The sequence below is a fragment of the Rhea pennata genome, chromosome 3 (genome assembly GCF_028389875.1).
Source record: "Rhea pennata isolate bPtePen1 chromosome 3, bPtePen1.pri, whole genome shotgun sequence".
Taxonomy (NCBI): domain Eukaryota; kingdom Metazoa; phylum Chordata; class Aves; order Rheiformes; family Rheidae; genus Rhea; species Rhea pennata.
This window is the reverse complement of record NC_084665.1, coordinates 88,982,294-89,007,280: the sequence shown is the minus strand read 5'-3', so window position 1 is coordinate 89,007,280 and position 24,987 is coordinate 88,982,294. Positions and strand designations below refer to the sequence as shown.

General features: G+C 36.0%; 1 protein-coding gene across 3 annotated transcripts in view; it reads right to left on the bottom strand.

The window, feature by feature from the left end:
• The window catches only part of RNGTT (RNA guanylyltransferase and 5'-phosphatase), a 196,693-nt gene that overhangs the window by 94,053 nt on the left and 77,653 nt on the right, over positions 1–24,987 (bottom strand). For all 3 annotated transcript variants that reach the window (XR_009958007.1, XM_062572774.1, XM_062572773.1), the window contains exon 11: positions 23,667–23,831. Coding sequence is in view for 2 of the 3 variants with exons in the window: in XM_062572774.1 (XP_062428758.1) it covers positions 23,667–23,831 (165 nt within the window). In the remaining variant the exon portion in view is untranslated. The remainder of the gene's footprint in view (positions 1–23,666; positions 23,832–24,987) is intronic.

Genomic DNA, 24,987 nt, shown 5'->3' with positions numbered 1-24,987 from the left:
GAAAATACTTTTTTTTTTTTTCAATAGAGAAATACTGCGCTCATAAAATTCCACTTTGAAGCACTGCTACTGTAATTGCTCTCTAGCAAACAATTTCAGGTAAGATATAACGTTAGAGCTTGGGAAAGGGCAACACAGAAAGCCTCAACACACCAGCAGTTTTTACAAAGAGCACTTGAGGCTCAAACAAGTCTCCGGAAGGCTACCCACTACAGCAGCACTTCAAGAAAATCTGCAGCCCAAAAGAAAAAAAAAAAAATCAAAATCCAATCCAGGCACTAGAAGGGAGAAACGGCGTGGCTGATGAAAAAGCTCTTCTGAGATGGGACACCACAGTCATTTGGGGGCAAACCAGAAAACAAACTCACCTCTTTAAAACACAAGTAGTGCTTATTTTCGCTTGAAAATATGTATTGAAAAATTTTTATGGGCATCATTCAAAATTCCCGTTTGGCAGACTCCTTAACTGGGACGTATCCCAGTAACACTGCCACACTACTGCTGAACAACCATCTGCGTTAATTCGGATCTCAAATACTATGTTTTACATTTTAAAAGACTGATTTCCGTGAAAGCGAATATCAAGTTGTTTTTACTTTGGAAAAACATCTGATTAAACAAACTAATGAAACCAGCTAGTCAACAGTTGTAGGAACTGATGATATACTTCCTTGTGCAACTATGATGTGCCGAAGGAAAAGCAAACAATTAGTGAGGATCAATATTTTGATAAGCAATAAAAAAAAAAAAGTGTAATTACTGGGATGTCTCTTCACTAATTTCAATTTATGTTTTAGTGTAGAAATCAAGAATTTATCCTAAAGTTTTAAGTGCATTTGGTAATGTTTGAAAAACTTTAAAAGATAAATTAACATACGGTCATACGACACAGCAAATACAGGATTCAATAAATCACGCTCAGTTTTGAAAGCAATACTTTGACCTAGACCATGGTTTAGACATGGGTAAATTTTATACCATTCCTGCTGTACGGTCTAATTTAACTGAAAGACCCACCAACTTAAACTGAAGTAAATTCCACCCTCAGTAAAGGATTACTTTTAAAAGCATGAAAGGAGTTGAAGATTAACATTTCTACCTTCCTATATGCTGCATGACTCAGAACAGTGTAGTTTAGCATTTAATAAATCAAAAAGCTTTCTGATCAAATATTTTAAAATAATAATATAATATATAACCTGATATATTATCTAAAATTTGCAGATACTCGCACACACTAATTCATCATTTTGCTATAAAATAACAATAACAGCACTACTCTCCCATAATTACAAAATGCAAGGGACTTCCTCATATCACACTGACTTCCAGTTTCAGATTTGTCGAGTCATGAACTCATTCTCCTCTTTTCGGAGGCACCCAGTAATCTTAGTAAGATATTTTCTGTCAAGCGTCCATTAGATATTGAGGATAAAAAGATATTAGAAAATAGCATAAGTCTCAACAGATCACCAAACTTCGTTGTGCTTCTAGTTATTCCACTTTCCGTCTCAGTAGGTCAACAAGTATTTCAGTGACAATACTCTAGAACAAAATTTTTTGCTGGAAAGGATCAGCATTTTTTTGAGGGCAAGAAAAAAAGAAAATTTCTCTGAGCTTCTTCCTATACACTTCTTCTTGAGAATTTAACGAGACAGTATCTGTGAACAACAGAATGTAAACCTATTCGATAATCTGGAAGTTTTGAAAAGACAGTAGAATGTCTAGGAAGCAGGTACTCGACTTCTAAGCAAAAATAATATTTTTGATACTAAAAATACAGTTGATATATGATTTCTAGTTTCATGAATTTCTATATGCAGATATACACAGTTAATCTTTTAAAAAGCCCATCTTCCTGTTTAATTTACTACACATGTTAACATTTCTAATTAACTTGAGCAGTACAATCTTTTTAATCGGCACCATGATAAATGGCACACCTGCTTGACTGGGACCACTGCCAGGGACCAGATAAAATGCAATGCATCTCAATGACGTTCTACAAAAGATGGGTAAATGATGCATGCAAGCCAATCCTGCTGGTATGCTGTTCCTTGTAGCCTACCGCTATGCATTTCCACCTGTGAAATCCTTCGTTCACATCTCTCAGCTTCCTGCTTTACTGGGAACATTGCAAGGAACCATATATTCATATTACAGTTCATTATTCTTTTTTCCCCCATTATTACTTTAAAATTAAATCAAATTGAAAATAATCGCTACATCCAATAAGAATATTGCTCTGATGAAAAGAGTGGTATAATCACATGAAATGAATGGAGCCGTGTGACAAGCAAAAGGATTTCTCCTTGCTGTTTAACCACTGTGATTAAGAGCAACAGTATGACATCAAAAGCAGTGCTAATAACCTGAATCACTGAAGCTGATTTTGCTAAAACTCTGAATCAGTCAGCACAATTTCCTGAGTGGGTATGTGAACAATTGCATTTTGGAGATGTCTCTGTACTTCACAATAACAAAATCACTTGGCTCCTCCAGCAGGAAGAGGAGGAAATTTCCATGCAGATTCCACACAATCCTAGTCAGTTTTAATTAATGTTTCTGTAATTCCAAGGCAACTCACACAACTATGAGTTTTCAGATATCATTTTACTCATAAAATAAGCAAGTCTAGTAGGTACTACTGCATCTCTGCCTTTTCCTTACCAAAAATTCTCATAGAAACACAAAGTACTATGAGTTGTGCAAAACACAAAACATCTATTAATGTTTTTCTGTTAAGTCCTATTAACTTTCAGAAAAAAAAATTGTCTAGAGTCCTTCCACACAATTATTACTGATGTCCTTTGTTACAGTATTGAGACATCTCTTAACAATTTTGTCTGTATTTCTGATGCAAAGTTGATACCATTTATTAGTCTGTAAAATAATTGGAGATACAAGAAAAAAGATCACTTTGTATTACAAGACAAACATGTACTTGGTTTTCTTGCTTTTTCAGTTTCAGACCTGCCATAGGCTTCATTCAGTTTTAAGTCAAGCTACAGCAATTCTGCATGAATCAGCCCTAATGTGGTTTTTCAGTTATCTCCAACTTAACAATCGTCTACTTCTTCATTCCACAGAGAAACTTGTGAAAGAGAACAAAATTTATTCAAAAGTATTGGATACAATAAATTAAGAGTTGAACTAGCTGTCTGTCTGTTGACTAGAATTCGACATGAGCATACTCCTATTCCCCACTTCATACAGGCAACATCTTAAATCACTTAAGTTTCAGCTCACTTTCAAGGACACTAACTTTTGTCTAACGATGAAAGTCTTCAGCGTGAGACCACAGACTAATCTTCTCATCCTGAAAACTGCCAGGTTTTACAGACGTGGTTTCACAATGGTATAATCTCAGTACAGATACTGCAGATTTTTTCAAACATACTGGACAGTTTTCAGAAAAAGATTGATAAGTTACCAGCACTAATTACCACCTTATTTAAAAAGAAATGATTATTTATTCTCCCTCTTTGCCCTTCTCTAAAAGAGATGACAGTCTGTTTTAAAAATAGGATATTACTTCTAGATACCCTGTTCCATTATGCCTCAATTCTACAAGTTCAATATAAAAATTATTTTAACATTAGTGCCTGAAGTATTTAAGAGGTTCTAGAACAAGTACACTTCCAAAACGGGAGGCACACAGTTTTTAAAATGTACAATGGTTAAGAGAACTGATGAACATATTAAATTAATTTAATGCACGTCTGCTACTGAAAGAGATTAGCTACTGCATGTCTGCTAACTCAAGATTTAAAAAAATCCTCGTGTCTATTATTGCATGAGGAAGTTTTTGACGAAACAATCTCTAGATCACATATCCCATTGAAGAACTGTGTAACAAAGCCATTTCTATTTGGCCTTTATATATTTCCCATTTCCAATTTCCCATTTTTTAAAAAAAACATCTCTAGTATTTCCACGGTGGCCTCCTTGAATTTAATTTAAGAACAAATAGTTAAAAAAAAAAAAAAAAAAAAAAAAACTGCTTGGCAAAACTATTTTGCTTAAAAATCAGGATAGAAATCTTGTATTTCAGAAATCCCAATTTTGAATTACACCAGACATTCTACCAATAACACTGAGTATGTTAAGTATTTAGCTCAGTTTCATCCCCAGAATTCTATCCCATCCCCATGCCCCAAAACAGACATAGCCTAGATCACCAGTTTAGATTAACTTTCAGATAGCTACAATGAAGATGGGACATACCTATCATCCCATACATATAAAAGTAACTTTTGACATGATATGCTTTTGACATGAAGTGCCAAGTAATCTTTTGCAAAAGCGTCCAGTCTCAGGTTACAGTGGGCAGTGCTGGAGAACCACAATCTCTGCTAAATTGCTCTTATGAACTATTGCATGCATAATTAAAAAAGAAAAAACTCTCCCATAAAATCTTTTTCTGCTTCGACTTTTCTTCCTTGTTCTTCCATATGTATTTAGACTCTGAATAAGTCTCCTCTTAGTGTTCTTATCTGGGACAGAATTAAGCTTCAGATTCTGAACCATAACCCATGGAAACAGATTTTATTCTTTAAACATTTCCACAGTTTTCCCTCTAAATTTAGAATTATCAATTTTTTTTCCATTAGCTGAAGACATCAAAACTGGAGTGGACAGAGTATTCCGGAAGAGCTGTATCATCAAAAAAAAAAAAAAAAAAAGCACTCCCCCTTGTCCTACTCAAGAGTCTCCTTTTAGAAAGATCCTTGGATATATTAACACTTGCCAAGTATTTCACCAGCTGATTCTTCATTGCAACTAGATCCTTGATTGAAAGGGACTCTTAAGTGACTGTGAAGGTCTTGCAAGCACGGCCTATGATCTCAGAAGTGTGACTTGACACACAGCCATAAAGTAAACACTTTTTGCTTGTATCCAGTGATTCCGAATGCCATAAGTGGTTCAACATTAGCATTGATTGCTCACATACAACCGCATGAATGAGACAGACTGAATGTTGAACCAATGAATGCTGAAGAGCAGTTTCCTTTGCATCATTCTCATTTCCTAAGTGAAATATAATACGCTACTTAATGTCAAATAAATGAGGTGAAAACAATGTTTAATGTACGAACAGAAGTGCATCTTTATAGCACGTTAAAGTCTCATTCTCTAATGTATTTTTAATGATTCATTGTATTTAGCTATACTTACCTTAAAATTTTTGATTTGCTGGGAAACGACAGCCTTTTAAGGCAAGAAAGGCAATATAGCGTGTTAACTATTAGAGTAAATTCACAAAACCACAGTTAGTACTACATATTCTTACACTAATACACTAAAAAGTATTAAGTGAAAAAATTTTTTGTCCGATGGTAATGGTCCAAAATACACATAAGAAAGGGAAGGATCAGAAACTGTAGAAGTTAAATGAAAACCTTAATTCCCCCAAAATAATTATCTAAATAAGTTTTATATGCTCATTATAAAACACCAAATAGTGGAAGGTAACTGCTCCATTTTTAGTAAATTAATGAAGAAATCTACTTTGAGGTGACTGCATAAGGAATTGAAAGTGTAAACTTCTTGGTTGCTCATCGCTTATTTAAAAGGAAATTTCATGCTCCTAGACTGTAAAATCAGTGTGCAATTCAAAACGCATGAAAATCCTCTAAAAATTTATGCATATAGCGCAAATCCTAGATTCATGCAGCCATCCTCTCAAAATATTCGCTTACATAGACAGAGAAAAGCTTAAGTGTCATTTTGTCTATATAAATATGTGTTGAAAGCATTTTATGTTAACCAGCAACTTGGTGCTAAGCAGGAAGAATGAAAGTAAACTTCAAAGGCTTGACCATTTAACAAAATCATTATTTAAGTAGTAATTTGTTGCAATGATGAAAATTACACCAAAGGACTGGGTGAAAAAAAAATGGGGGGGGGGTGGATTTCTCAGCTGATAAAATTAAAAAACATTTACTTCTTATAACGTATTTTATAGAAAGCTTTTCAGTTTGATAATTTACTAGAAGCTCCGAAAGCAATCATACTGGAAGACTAAAAGACTAAAAATAACCTCTTTGCCAAATCATACAGCACATTTTGGCTCAAAAGACATTAAAAACGCCTAATTACTGCAATGGATTTGTTCCCTATCAGAGCGAAAGCAGATAACGGCAGCAATGTGAGACTGATGTTCACTAATATGATCAAGAGACTAATTATTATCCATGAATCATTTGTAGCATTCAAAACTTGATTAATGTCAGGTCAAGTTTAACATGTGATAGGTTTTATTAGTAATGCTCGGCTATCCCACAGCTTGTCAGTTTAAGCGAGTGCCATCTGTTCCAGGCAGGAATAGCCAAGAGTCAAAACAAAAGCACAGCGGATACGACTGGTCGCTGAAGAACGTTTCAAGAATTCCACAAGGGAGCGAGGCGAAGAATTTTAAACATCCTGGACCAGAATCCACCACAGAAACACCTGCTGGAGACAGCAAATTTGTAGCCCCCACAACAAGCACGCAAGAAAGGCTTTTACCCTTCCAAAGCTTGACTGAAGGAGTACTTAATGCTACCAGATTTAGCTGCCACTAGATCTGTAGACTAGATCTCACCTTTTGATCATTGTCTAGTAAGAAAATGTCAGTTGCAAGACTTTCTGCACAGCTTCCGCTCTATAATAGTTCATCATCTTTAGCAAGCATTTTCTTGCACAGAATATCATTTATTAGAACAGTACTTTACCCTTTAAAATAATACTCACCGTATTCATGTGCCTACAGCGCTACGGCTCACGTAGCACCACACTGTTAGAGGACAGCAAACCTGATATTCACGTTCCACAAGAAAACGCACTGACAATCTTGCTTTCATTATGCATAATTACAAGAAGAAATCTGTTTGCAGTAGGCTCACTTTCTAGTATTTTACAGCCACTTTGTAGGACCAGCTCTACCAGCGGCCCCTGCTCCCACATACCAGCTGACTGACAGTACTTCCAGCACGCCAGGCGCTCACCTGGTCACCTCCGCGCGCCCGCCCCGAGCTCTGCACTAATAATAGCAGGATCAGCAAGGCTGAAATAACGCAAGGAGGCACCAGCCAGGTGCATGCACAGAGAGGAAGGAGAGTGACCTCACTGCATTCAGTGCTGCTCCCGCACCTACCTCCTCTCCTCTCTGGCCAAAAGCTAGTTAGAAACTCAGCAGGAGCACACATTTATTTACCTCACGGCTACAAAAGCCCTTTCAGACGTACAACAAATCTGTTGCTTTGCTGTTCTCTTGCGTTCTAAGCAGATGAGCCGAAAGTCGGTGGATTCGGGCAGCCACTAGGAGCGTTTGTGGCCCATACTTCAGCTCCGAGCGGTCTTCCGGCTGGGAGCATAGTGTGCAGGGCTCCCAAACACCCCTTAATGTCTTCATGCATAAGGCAAGTATTCTGAAGACTTGACACCAGTAGGCCACGGACCATAAATAACATGGCAATTTAAGGAACCACAGCTACTGTACAGTTTCCTCTTTGATCATTTATCCATACAATTTCATAGTGGATAGATCCGAATGACCCAAACTAATAGCACGTGTGCGGTAGCATTGTAACTAACAGCACGATTCCTCATTGAGTCACGCTCTAAAAAGGAGCAATTCTGTGGAAAAGTCTTTACAGGAGTCGACATATTCCTCCCAGGAGGACGGACAACTATCTAAATTACCATGGAGAAAGCTGAAATCCTCTTTAGAAAAATCTGTCTTGACTTAATTCACAGCCAGGTCCAACACGGCTACTACAAACTCAACAAAAGCACAGCGAAACCTGCCGATCATTCACCCTTCCCGCACCAGCCACAAAACAGCAGCAGTATGGCCCAGCCCTTTCATTCTGGAGATGGGTCACACAGCCTTTTACGCATATTCAGGAACTATATGCCTCAAAGCGTTCCTTTGTCATAGAGGCAGATTTATCATGCAACCCAACGTGCACGTCAGACTTCAAGGACACATGCGCTGCAGCTATGCTTTTGGTCAGACATTCTTGTTTGTACTCGTATGACAAGGAAAGAGCAACGCCCTCAAGCAAGAAAGCCAGAGACCGATCCACTCTGTCTGCAACCTGCTTCCTTGTCAGTGATAGTTCTTATAGAACATAAAACAAGAGAAGATCAAATATGTCATCATCTGATACTTGCTTCTTAATCCTTTTTACTATCTTTCTAAAGGACTTAAAGAAAAGCTGTTTTCAGATATAAGGTTGGCTGAGAATTGTTGCAGTCAGTAATGCGATGCAAGTTCTGGTATTTAAAATGTGAAAGAACCATACTACCTTGATTTCATTACCCAGCCACAAGAAAAAGAGAGAAAGAAAAAAAGAAAAGCTATATAAACAATACAATATATTGCAAAGGGTTAGGGGCAATTATTGATAGTTCCTTTTGCTCTATTTAATTTTTGGTTTCAGAGCTGATTAATAGTGTTCATGTAGTTAAATCTACAACTAGTGTTAGTAGTGTTTTTTCTGCCTTACTATTTGGATCAGGGACACTTTAGAAAAAGAAAGAGCACACTGCAGTAAGAGTCCCGCTGAGGTATCACCAGTTTGCTAGTTCTGAGCATACATATGCAAAGGTCATGTACCTAATATATTCAAAACAATACCCAAGAATAACACAAGCACTGTGTGTTAATGCTTAATTTGACAGCACATCTGCATTACTGAATTCAAAATAGGCATTAAGCATCTCTCACTGTCAATCTCTTTTCAAAATCACAACTGCAAAACTGACATCAATTACCTAAGATGTTTTCAAATGATTTTTTCAAATAAGAGAAATAGGCTGAGCACGGAGCAAGTTTAAATGACTTTGGTGACAGTTTTAGGAGGAGAGAAACAGGGATTCCTCGATGCTATGGAAGACTCTTTCAAAGAGTAATAATCTTTCATAATTATTTTAACTCATGGAGAAAGAGGCAGTACATTTCATACTTTTTCAGTTTAATTTACTGTGCTCTTTGCATTTCTCTACTTTAACCCACAAGGTACTGTCAACTTTCTGGGACTGAGATTTTCTCTTCATTACTTTCCCCACCTCTCACCATCATCCCTGGGAGATGATGATTAAAGGTGGCAACACATTATGCACAACTGGAATTTGCACACCTGCCTGAGACTGGAGTTCTGCTGCAGCTGGAAGATGTTAAATAGATGCCATTAACAAATTCTTTGATCTATTGGTAAATGATCTGTACAATCTGCGACAATAGTGAATGGATGGCAGAGGCTCTTTAAAGGCTGTGTCCTCAGCTCGGTAAGATTCTGCCCGCTAATGCTGAGAAGTTCCCCAGAACTCTGGTTTTGAACAAATGCATTTGAAAGTTCCATTGTCAAATGAAAAAGAGACATTGAGTTGAGTATAAGGCCTTGCAAATGTGGCCAAGGACATTTCAATTTGTTCTCTAAATAATTTTCAAACATTTTAAACTTGATAGGTTTTATTTGTCATCCAACTCTTGAGTAAACCGCTACAATATAATCCAGTCTCCAGTTGTCAAGAATGTGGACATGCCTGTTTAATTAAATCAGATAATTAAGCATCAAGTTTTATTAAGCATTCCCACCAAGACTCATCAACAAAGACAAATTTGTATATACAATAATTCAATTAGACATAAAATGGATATTCAACAACACAAAGTCTTTGCACATTTACTGTCACACTGTCTGATTCAAATCAGGCTAATGTATTCCACTGGGCACAGATGCAGTGTTTTTAACACAGATTAAGATTTAACATTATATTCTGGATGCCTAAAAACATCTGATTTTTCAGTTATGCAATGGCACTTGAGGGCTTAATTTGCTAAGAAGTTGAATTAAAACTTGCTACTGTAAGACCATAATGGTAAAATACTGCAATTTTGTTGCTTCTTAATTAAAAAAAAAGATTAATTTTGTACATTTCTTTTTTCTTTTTTTTTTTTTTTTCCCAAAATCACAGACCATAAGGAAGGAAAGATCTAGCAGGGATGTCCTCTAATCTTATATCATAATAAATTGCTTTAAACTCCCCCCTCCCCATCTTCAGCATTTTCTTTGTGCTTTTATCCAAATTACGCGCATGTCCCTTGAAATCATTCCACTACGAGAAGGCTGATGGCTTCCCCATGGAGCTCGATTGCCAGGAGGCAGTTTGGAAAGTGACAGGCTGTGAAGTGGCACAAAGGACAATATTAAACAGTTGCCCCTCAATTAATGAGTAGAGCGACCCACTTACTCACCACAGCTGAGTCCTCTAACTAATTCAGAAGACTTCAAATAACACCTTTTCAATCGCCCATACTGAGATACCAACTGGTAATTAAGTCCAAACAGATTTGTGTTTTCTCTGTTTAGGTCATATAGCACAATGGTGAAAGTAGAAATCAGTGTTAAACACCTATGGGCATTTTTCCTAAAGAGAAAGGTAGATTATTTCCATTGCTATATAATTGGTAAATTTTAAGACAGTGAAGGATGTTAACAGCTAAATTGAATATGTACTGTTCCAATGTTTAAACTTACAACATGCATTCAGTATAATGCTTCATCTACATGTGCTTATTTTTCTGCTAGTTTCATTGTTTTCTTTTCCACAGTGTAGTATGGAAAGTCAGAATTTAATGACGTATTTCACATCTGAATTATACTACATTAAATTAATTTGCAGCAGCAGCAATATCAAACGTGGGTCACTAGTTATTAAAATAATCCTTCATGAGAACATTCAGGATTGCTTGTTTTAACTTCATCAGGTCATTTCCTGAAAAATGTGAAAAGTAACTAATGTGTGGAATGATTTCTTAAACCAAAAGCACAAAACTCTTTCCCTTCCTCCCTAACCCAAATTACATTATGCTGAAATATTATGCTTGAAGTTCAGCATCACAATTAATAATAATCAAAAGCAAGTAGCCTAATCCTCCTTTGTTAACTCCAGGAAATGAACAGATTTGCTTGTTCTTGCATAGGTCTCCTCAACTGACCTCACCAGTGCAAGGAGGCTGAAAGTTAGCCATAGCTGAGTCATTTTTTCTAGCACAGGGAAAACGTCTTGGTGTAAATCTGGAAAACCTAGCTCTCGAGACAGTGTTCTACTACTAGGAGATGCAAAGGGAGCAAAGAACATTTCTCCTATGAGCAATGCCAATCTTTAGCGGGTACTTGAAGTTTCCCCGGCAAAGCATTTCCCCCACATCAACCTTCAGGCAGGCTTGCCTAGACTAAGCAGATTTTTAGGCTAAGCAGGGAAATAGGGTCCACACACTGCTTTATAATCAAGATTTCTGAAACTACAAAGAAGTAACCAGACAGATACCTCAGGCTGCATGATTACTATTCACTGTGCAAAACAAATACTTTACTGTGTACAACAATTTCTGTAAGGAGTATGCTTCTATTTGGTATCATAAGAGGAGACTAGAGCATATAAACAGAGCTACGAATTCTGCTTGGTGTTGGCAACAAACTAGAAACTACCTATTATGGAGGTGAAATGTGAGCATTTGAGTGCCTGAGCACTGCCTTCTCAATGGAATAAATACCTCCACTGCAATTTCCAAACTGTTACTCAGAGCTGATAAAGATTAATCACAGAAGCATGATTCCCACTCTACGTGGGAACCTCTCAACAAGAAGATGGCTTGAAGTCTTGAGAAAGAGAGAGAGAGAGAAGGCAAGTATTCTCCAGTTTCGTTATCTGTTGTCAAAGGCAGAAGGATTTCCCTACAGTTGCACCTGTTTCCCAGGTATTAGAGTCCAAATACTGCGTGTTAGGGGAATTTACAGATCCTGGAAGCTTATGATCACAGTGCAAGTATTTTCATACAGTCCCAGTGGAAAGGGGAATCCTAGGATCCCTATAACACGTGGTGTATATCCAAAGAAGGCTCTTACAATAATACTGCAAGTAAGGCAGAGAAAAAAATATATTTATTATTTTAACAGATACGCAATTTTTGAGCTAATGAATAAGTATTTAATGATTCTCAGAGTGGGTGTGCTTTCAAATATTTCTGAAAATTGAAGAGGTTTAATGAAGGAGGTTCAAGCAGTGGTCAGAAAACCACAGACAACTGGGTCACAGGACCTGACAGACAGTATTGCAGCTTCTCTTGATCACAGAAAGTGAAGAACACCCAGAGGCAGCTGGATACCCCCCTTAATGCTGGCCTTCAGAGTTCCTGCTTACCCTCTTCCTCCCACAGCCAAAATTATGTTTATCTAACAGTATCTACATCATTCCAGTGCCACATCTGGTTGCATGAAACAGCTCCTGTTAAAGCACCAAATTTTAAGTGGTAATAATCTACATTCAGCTCAAGAACCACAGTTTGGTTATGTATTTCACAGTATAATTTACAAAGCTTCCATTTGGTCTGCTTGGAAGTCCTTATCTTCAAAAATAAATGGAAGCACTGCATCACTCAAATTCAACACTCGCATGGTAAAGTGGTCTGAAAAATAGTCTGAAATACCACGTGCTGGGATACAGGGCAGCTGTAAATTGAAGATTTCTGAATTTCAGAATGTTCTAATATGAACCTGAGGTAAGAACCTTTCCAGCTTCTTATTCACTACTTATTTACTAACTTCACCAGGTCAACTGTTATTTGCATTTCAGGAAGAAAAGCAGTTAAAAGATTTGAGTTGTGAACAACCACCCGCAGAAAAGCAGATAGGAGCGCATTAAGGCAATATTGCTTTGACAGCATTTAACTTTCAATTTTCAGGGAGATGGCATAGGACAAAGTGAGGAAGCAAATGTACAAAGTAAAGAAATAAAAGCAACCACAAGCAAAATGGTAGAGTGCAGACAGTTAGAAGATAATTAAAGGAGATGATAAACAGGCCAAAAACCTAGAAGAGAACAGATGGAGTGAAAACTATGGTGTAGGCCAGACACAAAAGAATGACTGCCAATTCTGGGTCAGGAAACGGAGGATTGATAGGTGATCCGATTAAGCTACTCCTTAAGGCATAGAAAATAAAAACACAAATAAAAACAGAGAAAAAAGATCTTTTTGGCATAAAAAGGCTTCCAGATGGTACCATTCTCCCTCCACCAAGATATGTAATTCAAAATCTTTGATAAATATACTGAGATTATTTGACAGTTCTGCTGCTGCCATTTACTTCTTCCTGGTTTTACCCCATGACTGTAACCCTCCTCTACATCCTTGTCAATAGGCTACTTGGGGACCTAAGGAGAGGGCTCTGTGGTCTTTTACACTCGCTTTTTAGTTAACAGCTCTCTACGCAGACAAGAGCGAGCTATGTCTCTATATTTTGTCATTTATTAGGGCTCATTTTTTCATGCCTGTATCTCATGAACTCTAACCATGCAAGTACTAGTTTACAGCTGTCACGTTTGCCTGCAACTTATTTTATACCAACATCAGCATGTCATGCACCTACACAGTTTTGTTAATCATGACAGAGCTCCACAGTCATTTAATTTTCCAAGGCAAACCATCTCATCAGTGGATATAAATTTATCAGAATAACCTTCTGAACATACTACGTTCCCAAACTACAAAAAGCTGTTTCAAATTTGGGGGGGGGGGGGGAAGATCCCACGTATCAAATAAATAAAGAAAACAAAATAAATGATCTGACAGTCCACAGATTTGGCTGAAAACTTTCAAGAAGGTCCTACACCATTTAATCTTCTAGTAGAGATTACGTCACCATTCTAATCCCTCTAGGACAAGCTGTCATTTTAAAATCAGATAATAGCCTAAGACCTGACAAGTCACTGAGATGCAGTGTGCAGCATTTGACAGAGGCTGTTCATTTGACCTGGATCACTGTTCAACCTTTAGCCCTATCGTACCATTGAGCGTAATCAGCAACAATTCTCCACAGGACCACGAACTTCACAGAATGAAACTCTTTTTCCACTTTTGCGCAGCAGCATATTCAACAGGCTTTTGTCTACAAAGAAAAACTTTGCTAAGGACTTCTTGGTTGGCTTTCGCAATGAAAGTCAAATATTTCTATGATTTCTAAGAGTTTTCTTCCTATGTACCTATACTTCTTGTTCAATGTAAGAAAGATAGCTTCACTTTTGAAAATCCTGAAGTATTTTTATAAACAAAAATATGACTCCCAGGCTAAGAATATGCAACATATAAAACACTAATCCTATTGGTTTTAAATGTCTTAGCATCAAGGAAAATGAAAGAAAAGATATTAAAATTAATACCTTGTTTAAAATATGAAACAGAGGGAAAGCATTTTAACTGTGCCAAGTACACCTATACAATTAGTAATTAAAAACAGATTAATTGCAAAAAAATATTTCAGAGCATTTGAGCATACCATAAGCCAAACATCAATTTGCCATGGTCCTTTCCATTCCCCCCTTGCTTAAAAAACAACAAGAAAAGTATGCATTGCATAGATTCAGATGAGAAATCACCCATTCTTAATAAAATCAATTTATTGATTTATTGTTAGGAGCTCCACAGTCATTTAATTTTCCAAGGCAAACCATCTCATCAGTGGATATAAATTTATCAGAATAACCTTCTGAACATACTACGTTCCCAAACTACAAAAAGTTTGTGGAGCTCAATTTATTGTTGCCCAAAGTTTCTGGGCAACAACGAAAGCAAACTAGGAAAAGACAAACAGTTTAAGAGAAATTCTAAAACTCAGACTGCTGCCATCCCTTATGATGAGACGAGAACTGATTGATTTGATGATCTTATCCCTTTGAATTCTGTTCCACACTAATAAATGAAAAGATAACAAGCTATGCAGCCAAAATGACCAATCACACAAGCGTAATGACAAAGAGCAAAGATTCAACACTGCTCACAAATACCTAGAACATACGTAAGAATCTGAAAGTCATCTAAAAAGGTCGACTTTCTCACAGAGTAGCTCTGTTCCCAGATAAAAGAATAAACTGTGTTTAATAATTCTTTCAATATAGAAGTTGACAAATTTAGTGATACTGTTTTCGCCAACAATATCAAAGTTCAGCATGGTAAGATTTCTAAAGATATGCCAAGGGAATATAGCTAGGCAGTCACCAGGTGACTGTCCCTTTCTTTTCTTCCTCTCACAGTCAAATCTCAGTCTTATCAAAAGAAACAAAAGCTCATCAAAAATTGTCTTAAAACAATGTTCGAGATTATACTGTAGAGATATAGCCCTTATTTATGAAATCTGTTATAAACAACAGATACTAAGGCAAAACTACAGATGTTACCATAATATTTAATAATTGCAATTTAAAGTACACACCTCACTTCACAACATTTAATTTTCAGATCAGAAAAAAAAGCGCCAGTGCTCCAACTCTAACATTAGATTTCCAAATCTACAACCTTAGGAACAATTTAATTATTTGAAAGGATACATGCTACAAAAATTTACTGCTCCTTCAGGTAATTTCACATTTTTATAAACACAGAAAATAACCAAACTTACATGGTCAAAGTTTGTTTTTGCTAGTATAATTAAAAGTTTTGATTGCTTATTCAGTTACTAACATAGTGCTGAGAGTCCCGCTCTTCTTGAGCATTCTTCCTACAATCCACTCAAACTAACTCACATTTACAGATGTTGTTAATAAAAAGAATGGCCAAAATATTTCAGTCTGGAACACTATAGCTCAACTCATTTTACAAAAAGGAATGAAGAAGCCAAGCTATGGAAAAAAGAGGTCTATAATGTTTACTTTTGTGAAGTTCAAACTGTGTCCTGGGAGAACATTTCAAAAACTTCTCAAAAGAAAAGTAAGATGTGATGTGTAGTTCCAAACGAGACGATTCAGAGGTATACTTGATTCTTTTCTTGAGCCTAAGCAAAAGCCAGCTATGTTTCAAAAAAAAAAGCTGAGACAGTCTGCTGATGACATACTCGACTGTTTACACGTCTTACTCCAGGCACTCAAATTGAAACACTTATTTTCCTTTAACAGCGTTCAACCCCTATATATGCACCCTGCTTCTCTCAGGCTCTGCAAGGAGTACAATGTACATCTTTCTCCTCAATTTCTTCTCAAATGCAGCTGCTGAGATTTTGAAAGAACAGAGGAAGGACTATAGAATGTGTACATATATTTCACACCAAAGTAGTCAGCCTATTTCCCTTTTAAATGTACATTGGCTTGCAACTCAGAGCACACAATTACGAGGTGCCACCTACTTCACAGGCTGAATCTCAGAGTCCCAGATAAACTGTGCAAGACTGCAGAGGCAGCTAAGTGCTACTGTGCAAAGGACTCCAAGTGACTGACCTGCAGATGTCCATGATGAAAACAAATTCTTAATAAAGGCCATGTTTGTTTCCTGAATTTTGATGAAGTACGTGCTGACCAGTGGTATGGGGTTTCCACTTTTTCAGTCTCAAGTATGCTGATGTTAACAGAGATCCATCTTTCTTTCTGGCCAAAAACTGATAGGTCCTTTGATCTTCCTGTGACAGTAATGAGTCTTGGGGATGACCTGAGAAGCTACATCTTCTGCAGTTATGTACAAGAGCTGGAGGGAGCAAAGAAAGTCACACTTATGAAACCATACACTTTTCCTGGGACCACTGAAAGGTGTCAATCTTTCAGGACCTCACCTAGTCAAGGAAGAAAGGTTCCAGCTGGATTCTTTCTAAAGAAGAAAGGATCCTGATGTTCTTGGAGAACAGCAAGTGAAACAGTTGGTTAAATACAAAGAAAAGATCTACCTTGAATTATCCTATTTGGTCAGTCCTTTAACATTCATTCAGCTGCCACTCTCTGGAGATGCACTCATGGATATGATGAATCAGGCCAAATACGAACTAATTTAGAAAGTAGAAGGAATTCCTTGCTTCCCTTCAGACCCTTGCTGTGCTGCACACAGAGCCAGTAAACCCTATCAAGACATTCATCACTGGTGCAAAAGAAATCTAGCTTGCTCTCTCAGCTATACTAATACTGTATTCATAGCTATGAGTACATTTGTTGCTATAGTTGCAAAGGTGATTGAATAAACATAGGAAGATCTCTTGAGCAAAGCGATACTATTTTTACACAGTCCTTTTCCATAATAAGGCAACACTTTAAAAAAAAGTCTATTCTGACCATACATAACGAAAAATATTTTTCACAAAGTTGTAAGTGGTATGAAAATCCTTGTTTCATTATATTAAGAGGATGTTAAAGGAATCATATATTCACCAAGTCTTTTACTACTAGGATAGGAAAGCACAGCCTGACACTTCCAGAATTTGGCAAGGTTCCAATGCCATATTATCATTTTTTATACCAAGTTACACAATATGACCATACACTTAAAATTGTTGAGATATAGAATTGTATTTTTGAGGTAAATAAGAGCAATAATAATTATTAGTCTAAATATTATTATTTTAAGAATAAAAGTATCATTATAATTATTTCAAATCTTTATCTACTCAGAAAAAATAAATTTGGGGAGGTCTATAATGATTCTTCTTAACCATTTACCAATATTGCTGCACATAAAATTCCTCATCAGTATTGATACTACTACCTAAAATTCCCTTATTTATCATAGGACATACAAACAATATGTAAATACTGACATATGCAGAAAGCTTTAGATTTCTGCATCATTTAAACATCCCTGCTTCACATTCTCAGATAGTCTGCTCTCTTAAACTATGTGTCACTGCTATATCTGTTCTAACAGTATATGCCCCAAAAAAGCAGCAGAACTCTCCCAGTCAGGGGAAATAGGACCCTCGGTGGGGGAAGTATTACATGCAAACCAGCAGTGAAATTTTACTCTATTTGGAGGAGAAGGAAGATAACTGAGCAAAGGAGGCTTATTAAAAGCAAAAAATAGGAGGTTTTGGCAAAAAAAAATCTTTCAAAATATACAGTTTAATAAAACTCAGGATATGGCTCCTCTTTGCTTTATTTTCTTACCATATCTGATCTAATACTGTGTGGGTAAAACACAAGTGGATTGAAATAATTAAAAAAAAGAGAAAAACAACATTGAAGCTTGCTCTGCACTGAAGATTGCCTCCCCCGTTTTCTGTTTATTTCTGACTGCTGCATGCAGTAATATTCTTTACAGAAATGACGAAAATTCAACAGAAAAAAATGCTTCTTTCTATAATTCACACTTTAACTAAATCTGGTAGCAAAAACAAGGATAAAAAAATATTGTCCAATCATCAATGTCAAAAGCAATTAGAAATTCTTCTTGAAACAAATTCTAGCACTGCATAGCACTTTTTTCCTCTCCTAGTCACAATACATTGAGATAAGGAAAATTAAAATAGATATACATGCAAAAAGTAAGTCACAGATGCAGTCAATCTTTTTAAATAGCAAAAACAAATCATCAACATATCAGATGCTTTACTGATGGTTAGTAAGACAGTCATTATCTTAAAGAGTTTATGAGTTTTGGGAGAGAACAGTAAATAGTATTATTTCATTGCTGACTTTGAAAAAATGCCATGGTTGGAAGCGTTAAAATCCAATATATTGGAAATGATATGGACAACTAAGAAATCTTATTTAGATAGAAAAAAAGAAAATAATTGAACCGTTGATTTTAATCTCCTAGGTTTTGGGAACACAGCTTCAAGAAGATGTGCCCAATACCTGCTTCAGATTCCCAGAGGATCATTTCAATACTCATCTGCTGGCAACTCATTCTGAGTTGTACCAGTTCTGATAGATCTACAGTACAAAGTATATTTTGCTGAATTTTGATCTATACACTTGATATCAACTGACTTTTACTGAATGTAATCAGTTAATTTCATGTAAAATCAGCATTTAGCCTATTTTCCCCTTTGTGAACTTTGCCTACATTGTTTGTATGTTTTCTGGCACAGAGACTGAAGCAGTTCTTTAATATCCTTACTATTTCACTACACCAAAAAAGAACAGTGATTATTGGTCACATTGATAAAAAATGTCATTGGCAATGCATACTAATATATTGTTCTACTTTTGACAGGAACAGTCACTGTAATAATTCCTCACAGCACACAAAATTCATTACAGAATTAATTAGTAGCTTGTTAATAAAAACCCTGTTATCTGAATTAACACTTAAATCCTATTCTTCTTTGAGACACTTATCTTCTTTAAGCTGAACTACTTGGTACGTTGGTTTCTTTTCTTTTGATAAAGCTACTCTTCTGCCCTGTAAATTTTGATATGTTTGTGCCCATGAATTGTTAGATAAAAGGTTTAAAACAAAATTCTTATTAAACAACAATTTCATGTTGGTGTCAGCTTACGCAAATATGTGATTCTTTTTGCAAGTAAAGGGATGTTATTGAGGTTGCTCAGCTCTATCAAAAAGTTTTGCCAAATTAATGGTTTTTAACCATCCTTCTAGTTTAAGAATCATTCACTATTTTAGAAACCGGCATCTATCATTGATCTACTAACAAACTAAATAGAATGTTTTTCAAAGAAAATTCACTATTTTGGAATTCTTTCACTCTGCTTGACCTGTTTTAGGAAAAAAAATCAATGATTAAAAAAAAAAAAAAGAAAAGCTCTAAAACTCTGGAGCTCTCACATATATATCTAGGCTTGGAACAGCCTTAATGCATGCACAATATTAAAGACAGGCTTTGCTTGAAGATTAAATTCAGGTATTTATGTGTGTACTATATGGCTAAACTCCCACAACAGCTGATAAAAGCACAGTCAGTACAGTCGCTGGCACTGTGACCAGACAAAAGCTCTTTACCTTAGGGTAAAGGGTGACTGCCACTGGTGGCCACTGACTCAAGGGCTGCACGGACTATAGAGGGAGCGTAGACATTCAACACTACCAAGAAACCTACCTTTAGAAATCTTTAGTGTTAAACTGCAGCTTCCCTTACGTGTCAACAGCTGAAAGTGTAAACAACAGAAATGCTGGTCCCACATTTTAGATGACAGTACATATCTTTTGGATCCAGATTACTGTAGGAACTATTCAGTCTATGTATACTAGAATCCTCAACTGTCGTCTTAGAAGATTTCAAAGAGCTTCCAGTGTGCTACAGAATCAGGTATTTGGAATACATATAAAACTTACAAGAAAAGGATACTCTAGTCAGTATGCAAGTCCAGGCTAAAATACATTCCTAGCAATCTCATAATTATGACTTTTCTAAATAACATTTAGGTACATGTCTCATGTTGGTAGAAATATGTTCTACAAAAAAAAAAAAAAAAAAAAAAAAAAAAGAAAGAAAGACAAAAGAGAGAGAGATGGAAGAAATGACAGAAACGACAGGTTGTGGCATAGGAGAAAGATGAATGTATGTTTCATACGTTTAAGATCTCTCACAGAAAAACAGTTTTAAATCTCCCTTGTCAGAAGAACTCAAAATCCAGCACGAGTTACTGGAGTCTTTATAGTCCAATAAAGCAAATGGACAATAGCCAGAAGCTGCTGCTGTTCTGCGACTGTTGTTTTGAATTAGAAGTTTTTCTTGTTGTTAAGTATCACCTACTCTTACAGTAAGAAGAACAGAAAAAAAAAAGTGGAAAACTCTTTCTCTGCATTATTTCTGCAATCTTTCATTGCATTATTGCAGCTTCTCATTTTTTCCATCATTAATTATTTGGGTTTCCCAAAAAGTGGAACATATGCATCTAGCCAAGCTAATTTGGACTGCAGCTACGTTGTAAGAATTTCTCAGCCAGCTAAAGATGCCTAAATCTCTCAAGTGCTTTCTTCCCACTGGCAGAATCCTTAGTGAGAATCTGCTGTTCTTTCTCTATTTCATTACCTTCATCTTCAAGAGAAGCACAAGAAATCACCATCAGTACCGAATTTGAGGGGGAAAAAAAAGCAGTTTCAATATGTTCATGTTGTTAAATTTAAGGTATTGTGTTTCATTCTGTTCTTATTTCTCCAGGATGACCCATAATATAGAGATGTGTGTACATATGAACATAATCTGATTGTTGGATCTCATCTTCTTGAATAAGCAATTACTTTTGTCTCCAGGACAGTTTTTGTTTTCTTTTTTAACTGAATCTCTATCACTGTAATTGTTTGGGAACAAGGATTCAAAGAATGCATGTCAATAGCATTTACGGATTTCTTCTTTTATTTCCTCTCTCCTCCATTTGGGAGAGGAATATATGTGAAAATTGCAAATAATTGTGGGGAAACAAGAATTTCTTTTAAAAAACATTTATTAATCCATTACTAATATTTTTTCTTCATTGTTTTCTTGGGATGAAAAGGAAACAAAAAGGGAAACATATCAAAGCCTTGCTTCCAAAGAATGACGACACACCATAGTCCCTTGATATTAATAAAGGTTTAACCACCTTCAGTACCTCTTACAGGAACTATATAAAGAATCATCTATATTGCAATTCAGAATCACTCTCAAAGGCTACAGCAAGTCTAAGCAGCATCTGTTTTCAAGATGGGTACACTGGAAGACGAACCAAGACAGCATCCTAATTCAGCTCTTCTGAATCTCCCTATAAAATAAACTTTAACAAGGTTACAATTAATCCTGGCCCTACAAGACATATTTTTAAAACATGGGGAGACCTTGTCAAAGTCTCTTTAGGAAAAAGCTATAAAAGCTGTTTTGATCTGCCTAGAAAAATCTGGCGCTGATGAGAGCAGGCACAGCGCATGAAGCCTGCATCTTTCTTACTTATTTCTGTGTTCCGTTGCCTGATGGAATCTTTGTCCATTACCCGGGACTTTAAAGGGATTTGGAAGGGGGAAGGGATGGAACAACCTGACATTACCATAAAAATTAGGTTTACAAGATTTTTTTAAAAATAATAAAATAAAATAAAAACTCTAAGGTGACCATTATACCTGAATTACTAGGGGAAGACCATAACCTGGCAGCAGCAAGAATGAACCTTGGATTTTAAGCAATTAAACTGAACTGCCTCTTGTAAAAGAAACTGAATTGAGGAAGAAGTTAGGATCCAGTAAGAAAATGTTTAGATATGACAGTAACTAATTCTTTAAACTATTTTTAAGGGCACAGCATAAAAATAAAAAGACAGGTCAAATCTTCTACAAATGATTTCTAGTTTCTTAAGAAAGAGGTCACAGATCTGAAGAACAGAGTTCAGGACTTCTACATGAGAGGACAGAATGTCTATACTTATACAGTAAATCCAATTTATATCGATTGAAAAGCTGCAAAACTCAGCTTGAAAAGAGGTTAGTTGTTCCTCACCAGATAAAACCCATCATTCTCAGTATTTCTGGAATAGCCTCAAGAATGAAAAAAGCGCAGGACAGTTTCCTCTGAATCCGAACCCATTATTTCCTGTGACTGATATAAAAAAAATGGTGAAAAAGCACACTGATCAATATTTTTTCTTTTATAATCTGAGACCACAACAAAAGAAAAAACATATTTCCATAAAATTTGACTTTTAACCTTAAAGCTCATAAGAGCTGTGTTATCCAGAACACAGTTCACAATAATTTGACATAGCTAGCAGGAAATGTGCTTATAGATGTCTTTCACCTAGAGATTTTTTCTAGGAAAGCTTCTGAGCATTTGTTTTCCTTATGACTTTAAATCATGTTAAATAGTCTGAAACCTCAGAATGCTTCACCTATAAATTCATGTAAGAAAATAATTTTTAAAGCTGTTGGTTCCTTTTGTTCTATTTTCTTTTAATTTCAAGCTCAAAATGATGTGTTCTAGACAAAATAGTTTGTTTCCCTATGAAAGTTTACTCTCAATTCATGACATTGTGACATTACTTTAGGTAGAAAATATACCAACTTGACGATCCAAAAATGCAACAATACAAATAAAAAGTGAACAAAATGGTACTTTACCTGTATAACCACCTGATAAAAAATTTTCGTGACTTAGACTTTCCCAAGACTCCTACTCTCTGGCAGGCCTTTTCAGAGCCTAACTTAAGCTATATCATATTATTTAGTTTTCAGCTCCCACCTGGTTAGCCAAAAATTCCGTTATTACTCCTCTTGGGGCAAGACTCATTATCTGCTACATGCTCAGGGAAATGACAAAAGCAAACGGAAGGAGACTATTTGAAGTTCATTGCTCTATGTTGATGAGAAATGGGACTACTACCAGCAGCGCTAGGAGAAAACTGGTTACTCTAGAAGGAAGCATTACCCATGGGACATTTAATTCACAGAAGAGAATATTTCACACAATGTTCGGATATTTCTATATTGAAGGAAAGAATGCACAATGAGAGACAGGAACTAATATATTTATGAGCCATATTTTACTTAAGAAGACCTAGGGCAGTATATTAATAAGGAAAATGTGGAGACTAACTACCATGGACTCTTAGTAACCATTGCTGAATACGAAGTGAGTTCAAATACAGCTCATGATTCCTATACTATGGCCAAATCAGGACTGAAAACAAAATTATATTCTTACCTATAATGTAATATTCTTACCTGCACATAAGCTATTAACTTTCTATGTCATCATTCTACATTATGAAACTGGGTTTTAGCACAGCAGTTTTTAAATAAGGGAAAATACAATTTTTGGCAAGAATAGGTAGCCTAAAACCACCTTCAGGGTATCCCTAACAACAAAATCCCAGTCAAGGATTGCCAAACATTTGCTTTGCAGAGTAATTTACTTAAAGCTAAAAAAGCTACAAGAAAACTTTTACCCAGCACTGCATTACTGCCTTCAGCACGATATAACAACTAAAATCAAGTTTACCTTTCTTGCAGTGTAGATGTCAAAAAAGGGTTTGTTTCGAACACTGAATGGCTCTTGTGTTTTGTCAATAAGACCAGTCTTCATCTTTTCATGTCGTGGAAAGATAATCTCTTTTTCTATACATGCGAGTCGAACATTAAAATCACAATCTCCAACTGGCTGTCCCTGCCAAATTAGAAAGAAAAAAAGAAAAATTAGTATTTAAACTAATAATTACCAAATTATTTGAATAATCTCATGTTTTCCTTACAAAGTGTTTATAATTATACAGACATACAAAATATTATCAAATCACTAATATACAGGTTTCTGCTAAATATTTAGTTTTCAAACATTTGTCTCAGGTTATAAGAGGTTAAATCAAATCAAGGCTCATAAGCCTATAATTTGTGTTCAAGCCCATAAGAACTAAATATCTTTTAAAATTCAGTTAAATAGTTTGAAGTTAAATATTTCTTAATTACAGCTTCAGATATAGCAACCACATACTTCTTTTCTACGCAGTTTACCTCTGCAGTAATTTAGCTTATTTTGTTCATAATACTTTTAATGCCAACATAACAATGAAATTTACAGAGCTAAGCAAACCCACTGCTTCAAATGCAATATATTGATACTTTGAAAGGAGCATTAGTTATGTAAATGTTATGTTTTCTGTTATAGAAAAGAGAAAGATATAGCTGTAGTTGGAAAATTTTCCAATGAACAGTGCCAGCAAAAACTCGCAAAGTTATGTTATGATGTAGCCACCAAAAGGTAGTAAAAGTTCTCTAATTCTCAGCAGTATACTGACCTTTCAAGATCTGAAATAAATCACTGACTTTACATTGTTCTTTATGCAGTTGGTGCATTGCACCAGATCAATACGAATGTTCAAAACACACATTCATCACATTAATAATTACCCATAATGGAGTTTATTACATTTTGAGCATTAGATAGTGATGAGAGCACACTGTAGATGTCATTAAGTGAAACGGAGCAACAGGCTCCGTTATCCTCATAAATTCTGAAGTTAGAGTCAATAAGATGTGCCACTTTTATAGCAATGAGGCACCAAACTCATGCATTCACATTGTTTCAAGCACAATACAGCAGTGCAACTTATTTCAATGAGATCATCCCTCATCTTGCCACCTCATTCACACACCGAAGTAACTTGGAAAAACTCTCCCTCTCATGGCCCAGAGAGAATAAGCTCACAAAGCTTCAGATTCAATTACAGAATTTTGCAAAAAGTTAGAAGCAATGAACACACAATCCTGGCACTGCAGTGTTTATACCTCCAACCATGATTTTCATCATACATTGCAGCTGTACC